The sequence below is a fragment of the Trachemys scripta genome, chromosome 8 (genome assembly GCF_013100865.1).
Source record: "Trachemys scripta elegans isolate TJP31775 chromosome 8, CAS_Tse_1.0, whole genome shotgun sequence".
NCBI classification, from domain to species: Eukaryota; Metazoa; Chordata; order Testudines; family Emydidae; genus Trachemys; species Trachemys scripta.
This window is the reverse complement of record NC_048305.1, coordinates 90,906,696-90,924,286: the sequence shown is the minus strand read 5'-3', so window position 1 is coordinate 90,924,286 and position 17,591 is coordinate 90,906,696. Positions and strand designations below refer to the sequence as shown.

General features: G+C 39.9%; 2 protein-coding genes across 5 annotated transcripts in view; one reads left to right on the top strand and one right to left on the bottom strand.

Annotated features, from left to right (window-relative positions):
- Positions 1-6,846, top strand: part of RAVER2 (ribonucleoprotein, PTB binding 2) — a 40,750-nt gene extending 33,904 nt beyond the window's left edge. For both annotated transcript variants that reach the window (XM_034779925.1, XM_034779924.1), the window contains 5 exons: positions 977-1,088; positions 1,603-1,748; positions 2,397-2,486; positions 3,283-3,408; positions 4,435-6,846. In XM_034779925.1, the coding sequence (XP_034635816.1) occupies positions 977-1,088; positions 1,603-1,748; positions 2,397-2,486; positions 3,283-3,408; positions 4,435-4,581 (621 nt within the window). In that variant the 3' untranslated portion in view covers positions 4,582-6,846. The remainder of the gene's footprint in view (positions 1-976; positions 1,089-1,602; positions 1,749-2,396; positions 2,487-3,282; positions 3,409-4,434) is intronic.
- An 800-nt stretch (positions 6,847-7,646) lies between these two features.
- The window catches only part of JAK1 (Janus kinase 1), a 93,558-nt gene continuing 83,613 nt past the window's right edge, over positions 7,647-17,591 (bottom strand). For all 3 annotated transcript variants that reach the window (XM_034779921.1, XM_034779922.1, XM_034779923.1), the window contains 10 exons: positions 17,161-17,296; positions 16,536-16,687; positions 14,688-14,838; positions 13,730-13,824; positions 12,998-13,190; positions 12,225-12,349; positions 11,143-11,315; positions 10,412-10,529; positions 9,789-9,899; positions 7,647-8,706 (listed from right to left, as the gene is read on the bottom strand). In XM_034779921.1, the coding sequence (XP_034635812.1) occupies positions 8,605-8,706; positions 9,789-9,899; positions 10,412-10,529; positions 11,143-11,315; positions 12,225-12,349; positions 12,998-13,190; positions 13,730-13,824; positions 14,688-14,838; positions 16,536-16,687; positions 17,161-17,296 (1,356 nt within the window). In that variant the 3' untranslated portion in view covers positions 7,647-8,604. The remainder of the gene's footprint in view (positions 8,707-9,788; positions 9,900-10,411; positions 10,530-11,142; positions 11,316-12,224; positions 12,350-12,997; positions 13,191-13,729; positions 13,825-14,687; positions 14,839-16,535; positions 16,688-17,160; positions 17,297-17,591) is intronic.

The window sequence follows — 17,591 nt, the reverse complement described above, 5'->3', positions numbered from 1 at the left end:
TTAGCTAACTAATTTGCCACCTGCACATGTAACTCTATTTTGGGTATATTTTTATGCTGTAAATCAACAAATTAAATGTAAGGTTGGGCTAGTGGAGGGCTCGCTAGCGTGCTAAGAATAGCTGTGTAGATGCTGTCCTCCCTCCCTAGCCCCTCACCAGACTTGAGCTGCAATGTCTACACAGCTATTTTTAGCACGCTAGTGAGAGCACTGCTAGCCTGAGTCTGCGGACCCAGGCTAGGCACTCGCTCCGGAATGTAGCATGGACATACTCTTAGGGGTGGCCTTTGGGCAGGCAGGCTGCCTCTGGCGCTCCTGCTCTCCTCCTGAAACAGCTTGTCCCTGTTAAGGACCTAGCACCACAGAGAAGCAAAAACTAGCAGAATAGACTCAGTCCACCACAGTTCCAGGAGCCCACACACCTCTGCTGGTTTGGGGGAGTGAGTGAGTCCTGGGGTCTCAGACCCGCTCCCAACTATTTTTCCCTTTAATGTAAGTAGTGCTAGCGCTGATAAGCAGCGTGATCAGAAAGGCATTTTACATTAGTACATCAGAGAAAATTCTACCTCCCTAAGTCAGAGTTCATCAGTCCTTGGTTTGCCAGAGACTTGAGTTGAAGCTAGTCGTCTATCACATGCTTACTGTTAGCGTATTAATCTGATGGCTTTTAGTGAGGTTTTAAATATTCTCAGGTAAACTAAGTTTGCAATTTCCCCCCTTCCCCAACCATTCCCTGCTGGTCCAAAGAGACACTTGGCTGACAAACTACTTGGCAAGAAAAAATATCTGTAATCTGAGCAGTCTGTTCAGATGATTCCGTTCGGATCGATGTGGAGATATTCTGCTGTAAAACCTATGGAATCTGCATGTTTTTAAAGTCATGTAGAGACAAGCACATGTCATTGCTTTTGTTTTACTTACGACTTGAGTGATAGCTGAAAAATGGAATGAATGACGATTTATAACATTTTTACAGATTCCCTCAAAAAACCAGACTTCGCTCCTGGGGGAACCACCCAAAGAAATCCGTCTTAGTACCAATCCCTACTTGAATTTGGCAAGCGTGTTGCGTGGTGTATGTCTTTCAGGTAAGCAGCCATTCCGCAGATGCTGGTCTAACAGCTTGTGATTTGATTTAGGGCTTTCAAGAGCAGATTGTGGTAAGTTGTTTTTCTGCTTACTAAACAATCCCAACAACCACAGCATTTGTCATTAATAAAACAGTGGATTCTCTCTTTCAAAGAACTTGCACTGAGAAGAAAAGTAAATTGATATAAACGACCCTCATAACTAATTTTCTAGTTGGAAAATTACAGTTTATATGAGTACTTATCTGTAAAGAGATATTATGTGCTGCAGTATTTCTAATGCAAATGTATAGAGTTGTTCACATATTTGTTCTGAATTTATATACATTCTTGAAACTATTTTCTATCAAACATAAAATCTTTTATATTTTGGGCTACATTTTGATTACAGTTAAATGTGTAAATCTGGAGTAATAAATTTCAGGTCTGTGACAAGTGTATCCAAGATCAAAGTGTGCCCCTTAATGGTTGCACAGCATGTATAAACTGAATATATTAATTTTGTTTTGAGCAGCAGTTGCCAGCAAAGCAACTAATACACAGCAGCACACTGGGCTTTCAAGCAACATTGTGGACGCTGCAGTCTCTCAGGGAACTACATCACAACATGCAATGGAAAACTACTTTAATTACTCTCAACAGTATGGGGATTATACACAGGTATGTTAGCTAACAGTACTTTCCTTCCTGTAATGGGGGGGCTTGGTATATTTTTATTGCTTATAGATAACTGATGTTACACTGTAGTTGCATGTGGTTGTTTTGTGTTCTACTTGGAGTAGGACCTGTTGTAAAGACATCCCATAGGTCTGTGAAAATGATGGAGTTACTTGGCTCAATGGTACTATAAATTATAGAGCATTTTTATCAATTTTTATGTCGTTAATAAAGAGGATATTATCACTCGGGTCCTAGTATCAATTTAGATGACAAGTGCAGAATGAAGTCTTTTTCACGAGCTACAAGATAAACAAATTCCAAACCAACGAATCAAGTTATTTAAGGTGTAATGGGCATCACGAACATATACTATACTAGATGAGGTTCAGACATATAATTGTTCTATATCTTCTAGGTGAGTAGAAGACTTTAGTGTGGTCAGTCTGACACCTATCACATAATCACTTAAAACATATATTTAAACTGTTCTGTTGGATTTTTATTATTGGTTTTAAATCTGTTTTTGTGTGTCCTGGAGAGCTTTTGTCTTTAATTAAATCTAGTGCCCTGTGAAGGTCATGGGAAATTGGCATAAAGTAAAATCACCATAGCAGGCAGATGAAGTGAACAAGTTTTTTTCATTTATAGGAGGCTGTCCAGCAGTGGTATCAGCATTATGCGCAGGCATACAACGCTACTCAAGCAAGAGTTGGTGAATTTGAAAATGAAGCTTCTGAGGTAAAAGTGAAATGAATTTCCTTCACATTTCCATTGACTGCTTCTCTCCTTTAGCATTAGGATGCTACATGTGTTTCAGCGCTACTGTAAACAGAAAGAACCAGATTGTATGGGGAAAATGGTGCCGGAGAGTCACCGTGTGGCTCCCAAACACTCCGTCTTTGATATTCCCTAAGCTTTCCTGTACCTAGGATCCTACAACCTAAAGTTTTCACCATGTGCTGTAAAATAGAGCAGGAGTGCACTAAAAATGATCATACATTGCAGCCATAGAACAGCATAAGTGAACAAGAGATTATTAAGTTATTTCCCACTAAGGTATTATCCAAGAGCTATTTAGCTCTCACATTGTTATAGATCCCCAGTAGGTGCTGCAGTGTAAATGTTAGGCAAAATCTAAAAAATACAAAACCAAATTTCCTTTTTTATTTTTAAAAGGATTGTGTGCATAGAGATTTTTAAAAGTTCCTATATCAGACTCAATGAGAGAGATACATTGCGGTAGGCCTGAGCTGTTCTGAACTAAAAATTCTTTCCTTTAGAAACTTGGTTTGACTCAGATATTTCCATATCTGTCCACTGATAGTTACTATAGTCAAATAAGATGCATCCGAAGAAGTGGGCTGTAGTCCACGAAAGCTTATGCTCTAATAAATTTGTTAGTCTCTAAGGTGCCACAAGTACTCCTGTTCTTCTTTTTGCGGATACAGACTAACACGGCTGTTACTCTGATACTTAAAAATAAATAGTTTTGTTTTGACCTTTTGGTTTATCATGGATCCTCTTCTCCATTTAGGAAGCTGCTATATCTTATGGAGACTACAATACCTATTTGCAGGTTATGCCTTCATATTACACCGGAACCCAGGGATCATGCCAGCCAGGCAGCTTTCAGCTTACTCCACAGAATCCATTGAAGAAGGTGAGAGGAGAAACTCAGAGTGATTTCAGACACGGGCCAATCTAGATGCAGGTGGTAGCATGCCTTGTTTGTCTCTTGCTGCCACCAAGTGGCTAAAAGATAATTAGGACTTTTGAAAGTCTAAATGAGTATTGTGCCAACTACAAAATGTTTTGGTAAACTAGGGCAAACATGAACCTTGTGGCACCTACCAAGCCAATTCCAAAGCTTTTCTATTTACATCTTGATTAGGAAAGTCTCAGGGTAGCCCTGGGTTTGTGAAGGATCAAATCTAGATGCTGGTGGTAGCACTTGTTTGGCAAGAACTGGCTGAGATGTACCTTGTAACAAAGATGGCGAAGGGCTACGGATGTTGCTGTGTGTTGTGCACATAGGAAAGGATTTCACTTTAAGTTCCCAAACACCGGGCCGGAAACTCTGTCAGTAGGTTCCATCCAGATAGAGTTATCATGGCCCAGAGAGGAAAGAAATAGTTCAGGTGTTTGAGATAACAGCTGCTTTTCAATCTCCTTTTTTCTAGTTAAAGGAGGAAAGTTCATAGATGAAGCTGATGTTAGACAGCTTGGTCCCAAGCTTATATTAATGCCGCATTCCATAGAAGGCAGTCAGAGACCATTCCTTTGGCATGGACTAAACAAATATACAGTGTGCCTGGGCATCCAGACTTGTCTGAATCCTGGCATTAGATGATTGATTAACCTGTTGCCCGAAATAAAGAAAGCTCTTTATTTCCACACCCAAGCCCTCACTACATTTTTACAGCATCTGTAAAGCACATTTCAGAGCTGAAATTCAGAGAGACCACATCCAGAGATATGTGTGTATAAAAATAAAATAATTAAAGAAATCAGGATGGACTGGGATATTAGCACTTAGTGGCAATGATTAGAACTTCTAGACTAAATAGCTAATGTCATTCGTGCGTAGTATAAAACACCTCAGCTTGGAACTCTTTATAAACACAAATGGTACTGTTTTCTCTGATCACTTAGTTTGGGTTGTCACTTACTTTCTTCTTTTGCACAGGTGGCACCAGTAAGAAGTGAAAAGCGAAGTTCCTCACACCTCATTTCTTCCCCAGAAGCTGGCCCAGTTGAATATATTGGCCAGCACACTCAGGGCACAGCATCAAATTATGCAGAATCCTATCTTAAAAAAAAGCGTGTTTATTGAGATCCAATCAACCAATCCTGCCTTAAAGCCAACAGGTGACCTTTTTGTACCTCTGTATTTATTACTGCCTTGACTTCATACCCATCCATCCTTATATAGGGTGACACATTCCTAAAAGGAACAATTCAGGCAAATTTTCCAAATAAATTATATGTAGCAATAAAGACAACTAGTTGGACATTTTTCACTCATTATTTGCCTTGTTAAATAATACAATGGTGTCTCTCATAATACATGATCTTACTGTAACTTGTCAGAATTGACAATGATTGTCTTATGCCTGCAAAGAAGTTTCCTTTGGTGATTGTTGATCATGTCAGTCAAAAGCAATGAAAATAGTGGTAAAGGAGACTTTTCCCTTGTTCCTTAGATGAGGAAGGTGAGATTGTCTTAGTCATAATTTTTAAAAAAAATCTTGAGTGTGCTTTTCAGTTTTACCTTTTCCAGAGTTGAGCCTTCTTCACTTAGTCTTTATATTTTTAAAAATCTTCCCCAAAACACTGGAGAGACACCAGGTGTATTAACAGAGCCCATGAGCTTTTCAGTAAATGTTTTGTTAAAAATAAGTTTGTTATATTGTGAGCCTACCAGCATCAATCTAGAGTACATAGGCGATAGTTAGAACAAAGGTGTAATCTTAGCTATTGATATTCTGTCCCAAGAGGTGGTTGTCATTTTTATATGCAATTGTTTGTGAATTAATTTTTCTGCCTTAATCTGCTTCTGAAATCTGTGTAAAATACTAGGTCTTGCTAACCACTGGATTTGAACTGGTGTGAGAGAGTCTCCCAAAAACTAAAATGTAAAAGGTACCCTTCACTTGGTGATGAAAATTCAATGCGCAGGAACAGTAAAACTAACCAAAATAATTGCAACCACTTTGTAAGCGGATCAGTATAAAAGTTGCTCAGAAAGAAGCTAAAAATTTAACAGCCGATTTTGTTTTCTCTAATTTCTGGGTTGTTCAAAGAGTAGAGGAGTAAATGCTGCCCCCAACCCCACTACACCTGTCCTAGTTTGGTTTTGTTAATCCCACTTTCCTGTTTTTAACCTTCACTCTACTCTTGTCTCCAGGTGTCAAACTTACTTTTACAATTTGCTTCAGCTATCCCCCTGGTCATTTGGGACCCAAAGTTCTGAATGCCCTCGATTCCCATGGACTTCAGGGTTAGGCCTTTATGATGTGTTCTTTTTGCATCAAATAGTCCTCTTTAGACAGGACTAATCTCTACTCACTCAGCTCTCACTGGCATTTATGAGTATGGTGCATATGATACAGCATAGAGACAGCTGGGTTTATTATTTACACCTACTTTTATTATAAATATTCCATCCCTTTTGAACCCCTCCCTTCAAAAGATTTTCATTGTAGACTCCTTCTCTCACCATGAACTTTTCCCACTTCCTTGTTCCTGCTACTCCCCATTCTCTTGCTTTTTTTTTTTATACAGAGGGTCATTTTCTCCAAGGAATTACCTTACATAATTGCAGTATGATAACTAGTACTATACTCAGTCTCCACCAGCCAGAACTGGAATAGTCTTTTGCCTTTGCCTAGTGCTTTCCTTTCTCCCTGACTTGTGCACTGGGCTGAGAGCTCCATTCAGCAACTTTCAAAACTTTTTTTTCTCTCTCTGCCTTTGTTTCTTTATCTTTAATTTGATTTACCAGCTCCAAGTCCTATCACCAAATCACCTTAAATCAAATGTTGTTTTTTGCCTACAGTTTTTGTATCTGCAGTGGTGGAAATCCATGTTTTCATTACTAATATTCATATAAGTTAAATTATGAATAAGACACCTGCCAACTGACCATGTGAATTAACTTTCTTGTAATCCCTTTGCAACTCAATGTTTCCATCTTTGACTAAATTGCAATAATAGTGTAATTGATGTTCGTAGTGCTCCAGCCATGTAATGGCTGTAAATTTAATCTTTTTATTCCAAGGTTATCTTTTAAGCCACGTTTAAAGTTTACTGATTTAGAAAAAAAAAGTCTTGAATAAACTCAAAGTTTTTTTGCAGTAGCTCAGAGTCAGGACTTTTTTAGAAAACACAGTTGCTGTGTTATGTAAATGCTCTGCACGCCTGCTTAGAACAGCAGAATAGCAATGCATTTGATTGGTTTTGTTAGATTATACATGTATGTATTGATTGGTGTTGAAAATTCACCTGTAGTATTTTGTTTAAACTATTGTATCTGCAACTTTTCAGAACAACTTTTGTATCTGTTACCCTTTTCAAAAAAATAAATTACTGCTCCATTTACAGTGGAATTTGTGTGGAAGCACAAAATCTGCAGCCTACTCTCACTTAGTGGAAGACGTAATGTATCATTTTACACCAGGGTGCTATAGTAAAATTTCAAATTTATCTTCCCTAAAAAAGTAACAGCTTTGCACAATGTAGTTTATAATTAACACACACACATAAAGGAAAAAAATCTTTATTAATTTGTATAAAGAGTAACAAAGTGCATATAGATTCTACTCAGGTTCATAAGTGAAGTACAGAAATAAAAAATAATACTGTAAAAATGAATCCTACCTCTTTTGGGGTTCAGTAATTACATTTATACTTTTAATATTAAATTTTTTTTTTCAGTTATTACCGCCACTCAATGTGCCCTCTAAGCATTTTCAGAATCCAGGTTTGGGGGAAACAATATTGCCTAAATTCTAGGGAGAGAATTAGCAAAAGGTTGCCAGTTTGTATAACTTGCCAAATTCACATTATATGACTTCCGTGTCCTTGATTCAACTGCAAAATCTGTTTATGGTCATAGAACTCAAGTAGACCCAGTCTGGCCCCACTGGTTAATTGTATAATTTGGCAGTCTGCATACCAAATTGGGGTCCAAAAGCTGTTTCTAATGCAATAAGTGAATAATCTAAATACTCATTTAATTTTTGTTCCTCGTGTTTTTTTAAACAGGTGTTAATAAATGCAATGGCGTGCAGGACAGAAAAATGTCTGGCCCAAAAAAACATGGCTTCCAGGAAAATTCTCATTGTGATTGAGTTTATAGGATGCAATAAAAATGGTGGAAAATATTTAGCTTAGGGGTTTTTTTTTGTTTTGTTTTAGTAAAGGTAAAAAAAGCTGTAGTAAGAAACTGGGTTTCTGCAGTGAAATGCAAACTCATAAAAGTTGTAAACAGCAACAGAGAGTCCTGTGGCACCTTATAGACTAACAGACATATTGGAGCATAAGCTTTCGTGGGTGAATACCCACTTCGTCAAGGTTATGCTCCAATACATCTGTTAGTCTATAAGGTGCCACAGGACTCTTTGTTGCTGTGTACAGATCCAGACTAACACGGCTACCCCTCTGATTCATAAAAGTTGGTAAATGCTTTTTTTGGAATATTTACATTTATAGGTTTTATTTTTTGAATATAAAAACTCAGGACTTCAAATTGTAGGTTAAACCTTTTTGGTTAGATAACCTTGATTGATACAGTATCTGAACTGAATGTTATGTGCCCAAAATATTTTTGAAATGCAGATGCATTGAAAGATGACCTTTTTTGACCATTTTTTTTTTCTTACCACTTTCCTAAAAATTATTTGAAAAGCAATTAAATTGCTATGGAAAGTTCTGCTCAATCTTCTGAGTTAGTTATTCAAGAAAATCATTCTAGCTGCAGAACACTTGTTTAATGTGCTTTATCTGTTGATGTGCAATGTGACTTGGGACCATCATAAATTCCCTTGCTTGACACAGTTCTTTCCAATTTGTGTTAGTTCAGTATAATCTAAGTGCTGGACCGGTTGATCAATGAACAAGCCTTTTTTAATAAGTAATACCCTACCAAGGGCAGAGTGCTTAAAGATTTTCTGCTAGGGAATTTAAATATTTTGATCCAAGTGTTCATTACACCAAAAAAAGGAAACCAGTGGAAAAAGAAACCCTTAAACACGTATTAGCATAGCCAGAGTACAAATTACAGTAGTTAAAATAAAAGGACCTGGGCATTTATATTTAACATACATGTAAAGCACTGACAATACAAAGATGTTAATTATAATTTATTTATAAGTGCTTCAAATCCTTGAATAAGATTTTGAAAAGTCGTCCTGTCACCTGGATTATATATCCAACATTTCCTCATCAGTTGGTCCACCTAGCAATGAGAAAAAAAAATTTAAAGGGTGAATAGTAGACTGTTCATTTTCTCAATAAAGACCAGCTGCTGTAAACAGGAGTAGCTCCACTAAAGCCAACAGAGCCATGCGGATTTACACTAGCTGATGATCTGAGCTGAAGTGAGCTTCCGTTACATTTTAAAATCAAAGGTTGTCCATCTGGGTGGAGAAGTGGCATCAGGTATATCAGCTATGAGAACAGATAGAAACAACTATACCACCTTGATCCAGGGGTACTTATAGCATTGCAGGCCATATGCTGTACAGAACAAGTGAGCCGTAAAATATTAAAGTTAACAGCAGCTTAGTGAATGTGATCACAGGTGCTGATAGTGGCTGGGGCCTAGTGACTAAAAGCCTGATCCACCTCCCACTAAAATCATTAGGAAGCATCCAAACGACTTCAGTGGGAGTTGGCTCAGGTACTAATCGCCAGCTCCTGAAAAGGAAAAGGAGCTGTCCTTTAACACAAGGGGTAGAGGCCTTTGGTTATGGTATTGATGGTCCCACTGGCGTGAATGGCGTGTCTGTATGAACACAGCCTCTGAGTAGTACAAGGGTAGGCAACCGGCGGCACACGTGTCACCTGATTTTCAGTGGCATGCACACTGCCCGGGTCCTCGCCACCGGTCTGGGGGCTCTGCATTTTAATTTAATTTTAAATGAAGCTTCTTAAACATTTTTAAAACCTTATTTATTTTACATACAACAATAGTTTAGTTATATATTATAGACTTATAGAAAGAGACTTTCTAAAAACATTAAAATGTATTACTGGCACACAAAACCTTAAAATAGAGCGAATAAATGAAGACTCGGCTCACCACTTCTGAAAGGTTGCCGACCCCTGGTGTAGTACATGCACCAGCTCTATACTTCAGAAATCAAAGGACTATACAATGAATTATATGGGACTCAGACCTTAGAGGGTTTTTGCTTCCGGGGAGGTGTCAGACTTTGGAATCTCATTAGGAACATTTTTTTTTTTTAACATAACACTTCAGAAAGCTTGAGAAGAAAAGTTTGCTTGTATACATTTGGCTATCAATCTAGTTTATACCTCTTCTGGGGCGTTTTGTGGCCGAGGCAAGCGTTTTCCTTCTGCTAATACACGTACAAGCCGCGTTACTGTCATCTGGCCTTGAGTTGGGCCAATCATTTTCAAAAACTCCTGTAACAAGTAAAAGCCACATAGATCATTTATTTATAATTCTTGCCAAATGACTCCGTAACCGTTAAACTTGACATGAGAAATATTTAATCTCACAATGAAGACTAGTTATAAACCCGTATTCATACAGTATTCTCATTTCTTTCCCAGCCTCTCATGAGAATATAGGAAGCACAATTTTTTAAACATGGCTTCCTTAACGAGACACCTAATACCCGCATGTAGATACTCCTATTTGTTCTTAAGCAAAAAACGTTTACTGATGGTTTGAGCATCCAGATGTGAGAGTCCATGTTTGAAAAGAGCACTCTGGACCTTTTGTTTCCATAAGCTAGAGAAATTCATTCCACCTCTTCATTGATTTTGAGTAAGTAATAAGGTAATGATTCAGGTCCCGTCTTTTTAAACAAAGCTCAAATTGCTATTTTTCAAGATATTTATGAGCAGAATTAGTGTTGGATTAAAATTCAATTGCTGATGTTGAAGTAACATTTCCTTTCACAACCACTCACCGCCATCGGACTAGACTCTGAATCACAGTATGTCAGTAGTTCATATAGCGTCACTCCAAATGACCAGACATCTGAAGCAATGTAAAACTTGCTCTGAAGCAGACATTCTGGAGCATACCTACGGATGTAACATGGCTCTGTTAAATTTCAGTAAGTGCTGCACAAATCACTCAATACATACACTCCTGCTGTAAAAGGTAAAATTGATGGCTTAACCCACATGCATTTAAAATAATTTGCCTATGGTATCATTTGGGTGGAATAAATCAACATGTGAGTATATAAAAGGAATTACACACACACACACCCTCTCTCTTGCCCCAAGGCTTGAGCTGCAGCACAAGCAATCAAAATATACCATCCAGGTAAAACCCTTATGCAGCACATCAGTATAAGAACGGCCATACTGGGTCAGACCAAAGGTCCATCTAGCCCAATATCCTATATTCCAATAGTGGCCAATGCCAGGTGCTTCAGAGAGAATGAACAGAACAGGTAATCATCAAGTGATCCATCCCCAACTTCTGGCATATAAGCCAAAAGAAATATATCATTCAAAATAAAAGGGGTGGATGGCTATATGGAATTTGTGTGTGTGTTTTACTTAACTTTGGAAAACATGACTTATTGAAACAGAAAAACAGTTCCAGAAAGCGTTAGTTTCCTGAAGCAAGTTAAATGACTACATTACACAGACTGTTTAATGAAGCTGAGTTGTTGTATCACATTACCAAAACACTGGACTATCGAGATCATCTTTGACGGTGTAGTACTCCTTATTGGTTTCAATTACTTTGGTGAGGCCAAAGTCCCCAATCTTCACTCTGTTCTCACTTTCAACAAGGACATTTCTTGCTGCTAAATCCCGGTGAACATACTGACGAGAGCCCAAATAATCCATTCCCTGAAGAGGGAGAAAAAGCCGGTTACACTAACACCCTGAGTACTCAGGTCCATGTTACTTTCCCCACCTCCTTTCATAAATCGGTTCCCCAGCTTCTCTTCTACTCACTCACTATTGACACCTTCATCATCTCTTCTGGTTGCTCTTCTTTCTCCCCTCTCCTCCATTTTGTCAGTCTGTCCTCAGCTGCTCCTCCCTTTAAACTCTGCCCTTGGGTGGCCTGAGCTGCTTTTCTGGCCTTTGCTCAGTATTGCACCTAGCTGTCTTTCCAGCATCTATTCCCCAATGACCCATTGATTTCAAATTTAGATGCATCTAAAATGATATCTAACCGCCAATCACCACCGCCTACTTCACCGTTCTCCCAAACTCACAAACCTCCTTTCCTCACTTTCCTAACACACACTTCCGCTCCTGCTGTTGTGACCACATCATTCCACTCGCTCCCCCATTTTCTGTATCCAGGGCACACTCCTTGTCCTTGCTTCCGAGATCCTGCACAGCTCTCCTTTTGTCTACTGCCTGGCTGTTTCCAGCTCCTCTGCGCTCCTCCCATGGTCCCCCTCCTGAATGCTCCCTTTTGTCCTGGCACATCTATGCTTAGCAACTTTGCACTCCCATCCTCTTTGCTGGAGCTGCCGCCAGCTTTTCTGCGTGTCAACCACTCTTCCTTTCCTCCTTCAAAACCACTCATTTTCCATGAGCTCACTCCACAGCAGCTCTCCACACTGATAACTATGATATCTCCGTTATGTTTCAGCTGCTGGACACATGGTAAGAGACATAAGTAATGCAAACCCCCTAGGAGCAGGGACCTTGTCCATGTAAACCGCTCCCCCCTCCCCCTTTTCAAGTACTTACAAATTACACAGACATTGTGCTGCTGAAAGACTCCATTTCCAGGCTTACCTTGCAGATCTGAACTGCATATCTTAGCTGATGTTTCAGGGTGATTTTGCTCTTATTTCGTGGGAGATATTCCTTTAGGCTCCCAGAAGGAAGAAACTCCATTATGAGTTTAATCCCGCTTCCTCCTGAAAACATAGTAAGAATGCTCATTTCGCCATAGCTTTAACTCCAACACTCATCCTACCAGGCTTGCTCAACAGTTACCACTTTAGTGGCATCTAAGATACCGGGGTTTTTTCCTATACTCGGAATTATTTATATTCATGGCTGTATTGCCCCAAGGCGCCAATCAGTGTCAGCAACACCCATGGTGCTGGGTGCTGTATAAATTTATAAGAAGACAGAGACCCTACTGCAAAAGGCAGGTAAGTGTGGCTCCCAGCCAAATACTGACTTTTTAAAATAGTGATCATAATGACAGCTGAAGAATGCAGACATATATAATGAGACAGAGCCAAGCAAAGGATTTAATGTAAATATGACCTCAGTAACATTGGGCACCGCAATTGCTTTGATATGAGGTATAGTTATGATTATGTCTGTGCTTCCTTAATCAACGCTCTATTTTCCACTGGATTGTAACTGAGCCATAGTTAATTGTCTACACACACATTTTTCGTGAGGGGGCAGTCAGTGAGAAGGGAGAAACATCAGAGAGATTTTAACTCCTATACCAAGATGAAAAAAATCTAAGTTCATATCCAGAGTAAGTTTTTATGCTGAACCATAGAAGGAAAAATCTTATATTTTTAATCTTCTACTTGAAAATTTACCATCTTCTATGCAAATTCCCTTGTATTTCACAATGTTTTCATGATAAAGATTCCTCAAGATTTCAATTTCTTTCTTCAGATCAGCAATATGATTCCCACCACTCTCAGGTTTCAGGGACTTTACTGCCACCTGCTCTCCGGTATTATCACCTTCTGGATCATACCTGCAGAGTTCAACCTTGCCAAAGTGACCCTAATTTTAAAAGAAAAAAGGAAACCATTGTGGACTGTGATCACTAGCCAGATAATGCTCAGTGCAATACTTCAGGCATTTACAATTCAGTTTTTCTCATCATGCTTCAGAAAGGGTACATCAAAAAGAGACGACTGGTGATGTTGCTCCTCTGGGTAACAAATTACCAGTGAATGCTAATCCCCCCGGCTAGATTTTTCTCCAAATCTGTGTGTGGAGTGCACCTTCCATGTTTGGCTCAGTCCTTTTTATCCTGACGGGGTTAGCCTAGATGCCTGTATTTGCGCTATCCCAGTCTCTGTGTAGTGGAGCACCTGTAAATCATCCCCTTCCCCACCCCTCCAACAGCCCTATGAGCTATCTGCTTAAAAGTGCACACCACCTCTTCTTCCACAAAGACTCCTCTGCACTGGGAGAATTCCTCGGTTGGCAGGCAGTGGGGGTGCCCAAAGGAGCCTGGGAGCAGTGTCAGTGAGAGACAAGGCTCAGTCATATGTCTGCTTCTTGAGGTCACAGCCTAAACACACCACTCTACTTACCTCTCCCAAATCTCGGATTCTTTTCAAAAATCGTTTTTCAAAGAGAGTGGGATCGACCTCTGCAAAAGGCTTCTTCTCAGAGACAATATCAGGATCTGACATGGAAAACAGCAGCAATACAGTCCAAATTAGACAGGGTCCCATAGAACCCCCTTATTCCTTAGATTTTACTCCTGTCCAAAGCTCTTGACTCATGTCTATCCCTACCCCTCCTCCTCCTTGCTGAATGCTAGAAGATTCCTCCCTCCCCTCACTGATTGTTTGCCCACCTCCTGCTCTGCTGCTTGTCTCAATGCCTAGCTCTGCTAAGCTACTGGGTCCTTGTGGGTTATTCTCCAAGATTCAGATTTAGACTCTTAGTTGCCCAATCTACAGAAGGGGATGAGTATTTTGGGTGGTCCCACATCTCCCTTCCAGAGATGGGAAATAAGGATTAGTTGTTTAGTGTCTGACAGAGCACTCTGAACATGAAAAGTGCTAATTAACAGAATAAGGACTAAGTAAGAGGCTTATTCAGTAACGGGAGCAGAGAAGTCTAAAGTAATGTCAAGTTTCCTTTGAAAACATGATGCCCTTTAGCAACTTCTCTGCAAACTGGATCAGATCCACAGTTTTCTGTACCTACATTTGTGCCCTGATTAAGATTCCCAAATGACTCCAGTCATACTGGGCCCACATAGCTTGACATACACAATATCAAAACTGGCTGCAATTCTTTCAGCTCTTTAACCCACACGCAACACAGAAATTACATAGTCTTTCCACATACCCACAGACATGTTTTATTCCCATTGTTTCAACAGTATAAAACTCACACCCTCAATTGTATTACATATGGAATTTCCGCTACCAGTATGTGTTGTCATGGTAAATCTTTGCTAGTCCATGAAGTTACCAATTTAGCCAAATAAATCAACCTTCCTGTAATATCAAACTAACAAGCAAAATCATTTCTTACTTTGTTCTTCCACTTTATTGATGTCTCTCATAATTGCTCTGAAAAAAGGTCTCTGATTGGGGTCGTAGTGCATGCACTGCTTCATCAGATCAGCTAGTTCCTTGCAGGATGGTGTTACCAACATGAAGTGCCCTTCGTAGAACCTCTCCTTCTGTAAGACAAGACAGAAAACCCAGCATGGATTAGACCTTATATTACAGAGCCATACTTTAACTCCACAGCTATCGTAAGACACTTTCCATGATAAATCTGACTTTGATCTTTCTCCCACCCCAGCTTCCACAAAACAGTTCCTTTTCACCAGAAACTCTGCACAGGTGTCGCCTTTCAGAGGAGACTAGTTTCTGCATAGTCTGGGATAGCTCAGAGCAACCATTTCTGAGAAGGGTTTGGTGTATATCTCCTTTTGGAAAAGTCATCTTTTTCCCACTGCATCCCTCACAAAAAGCGTTGTCTAGGAACTTCAGGATTTGCTGCCCCCATGATGTATTGGTTAAAAGGAGCATTTTAGGGAGGGGAAAGGAGGAGGATGGAACACATTGTTGTCAAGGCAGCAAATTCCTTTCAGCAGCTCAGCTCTTCCGCTGAGCTACCTCTTCCTCTCAGGCAGTGGCTGAGGGACCCAGATACTTTCCTTGAACAGTTTAGTAGTTGTTGTGCAGGCTTATTTGGAAGAGCAGAACTTCAAGGGAGAAGAATTCCAAATGGAATCTTAGCTGTGGGGATCCCAGCAGTGGTGAGGGGGAACATGGCTTTGGTTTGATTAAAGAATATTAGTGGGACAGACCAGGATGTAGGGGGCCCAGGCTTGCAGGAGAGGAAGGGGGCAGGGCAGAGGGAGCGACAGGTCTTAACATAGGAATGGGGAAAGGAAGTAGAGAGTGGGTCAGCCAGGCACTGGGGGAGGATGGAAGAAAGAAGAAATCCCAGCATGAAAGAGAGGATGTGATGAAAGAAGAGAGCCCAGCATGGCATAGTTTTGGGAAGGGAATCCTGTCTACCTCCATGAATGTTTCAGACTACGGAAATCCAGTGTTATTGGAAGAGCTCTGATTGAAGGGATGAATGGCTGGGGGTATTGAGAGGGCTGTGTGTTAATTGACATGGGAGAGTCAGTGATTCTAAGAGCTAAGAACTGCAGTCATCTATTCAGAAAATAAGCTGAGTTAGTTCAATTACATCCAGACACAGAGGTGAGAGTTTATTGATCATAAGGGGTCTTTTTTTTTTTCTTTTGTGAGTCTTGGGAGTGGCTTAAGGGAACAGTTGTTAGCAAATAAATGAAACCTGTGGCAAACAAAATGGAGGGAGGGCTTTCCATCTGGCACTGTCAGTGCAGTACTTTGCTCTGCGGGTGCTGGCTAGATGCCCTTCTCTCCTGCTCATTCAGTGTGCTGGCTGGATCTTGCCCTCTTCCCCCCAGGTAACTAAATTTCATTGAATCTTTGTGTCTTATTTGTCAAGTGCTTTGGGATAAATAGTGTGATTTAAATGTTATATAGGCAACCCTTTGGTGCGGGTGCCTCAAAAGCTCCTGCATTAGCACTAATCACTTATTATGCTGTGTTAAGATATCCCACATTCAAAAAGCGGATACAGGGTCATTAGTCAAGCATTAGTTATTTAGCTTTGTTGTCAGACAAAGCCCAATTCCTAGTTTAGACCTGCAGTATTCTAAGCAGCAGCATCCACCTTAGCAAACCCACCTGTACTGAATTTTCACATGGGATTTAAATAGCTGGTTGAACAGAAAATATTAAACTACTATCAACTCTGGTATGGAAACAATAAATGCCAAAGAAGATACATTTCACACAGCAAGGTAAGACTCATGAAACAGACTTTTACCTCTGCTAACGTCTTATCTTTCAGGGGAGCTTCTCCATTATAGCAGATTTCCCACAGTGTTGTGCCAAAACTCCACTTGTCTGCTGCAACACTTAAATTTTTTGAATCTCCAACACATTCAGGTGCAATCCAAGGGATTCGTTCGACACATTCTTAGATAAAAGACAGTTTACATACTCTGGAGTTAATATCAATGAAGGGCTAGAAAAACTGCCAATTTATTCAGCATCGTATTGCACTACAGCAACTTAACAAAGAACTAGTTACAAGTATTGGACGTGCCCTGAGATCTTCATAAAACTGGGGTTCCTCTTGTATTAGCTCATTAAACCCAATGTTGCTTTTTTACAAAGTGTGTGTGTGTGTGTGTGTGTGTGTGTGTGTGTGTGTGTGTGTGTGTGTGTGTGTGTGTGTACAGAATGACAAAGTAACCAAATACAACAAACACTGAATGTAAGCAACATTCCACTTTACTATGTGTATCCACAAAACTATAGCTCAAAACTGTACAGAATGGAAGAAAGAGATACCAGGCTGTGAACTGGAAGGAACTATCTGGTAAAATAATATTTCCTCTCTTCCTTCCCAACCACAGTAAAATGAATAATCTGGTTTTATACGGTACCTTGTCTGGATAGCACAGTTATTGGAATTCCTGGGTCACTCAGTTTAATGAAAGGACCATATTCATGGTCAATTCCCTCTCTTGCCAATAGTATATTTTTTGTGCACACATTTCCATGTACTAACTCTTTATCCTCCTATAGTCAAAAGAAGGTTACAATAAATACAATGATTCAGCCATGCTATGCAAGTACATTTGTTTACACAGCTCAAGAGAGAGATGTAAAGTATCCAGGTTGAGCTCCAAAGAGTAGCTTGGGAGAAATGCTCCTGGAGCGTGAGAGGAAGGTGGAGGGGGGAACTTCCCCCTTATATGCCACTTTCACTCACAGCTCTCAATGGACTATGTAAAAATGGGCAAGAATCATCATCCCTCTTTCATAAGGGATGTAAACGAAGGACAGGGGCCTTAAGTGACTTGCCTGAGGTCAC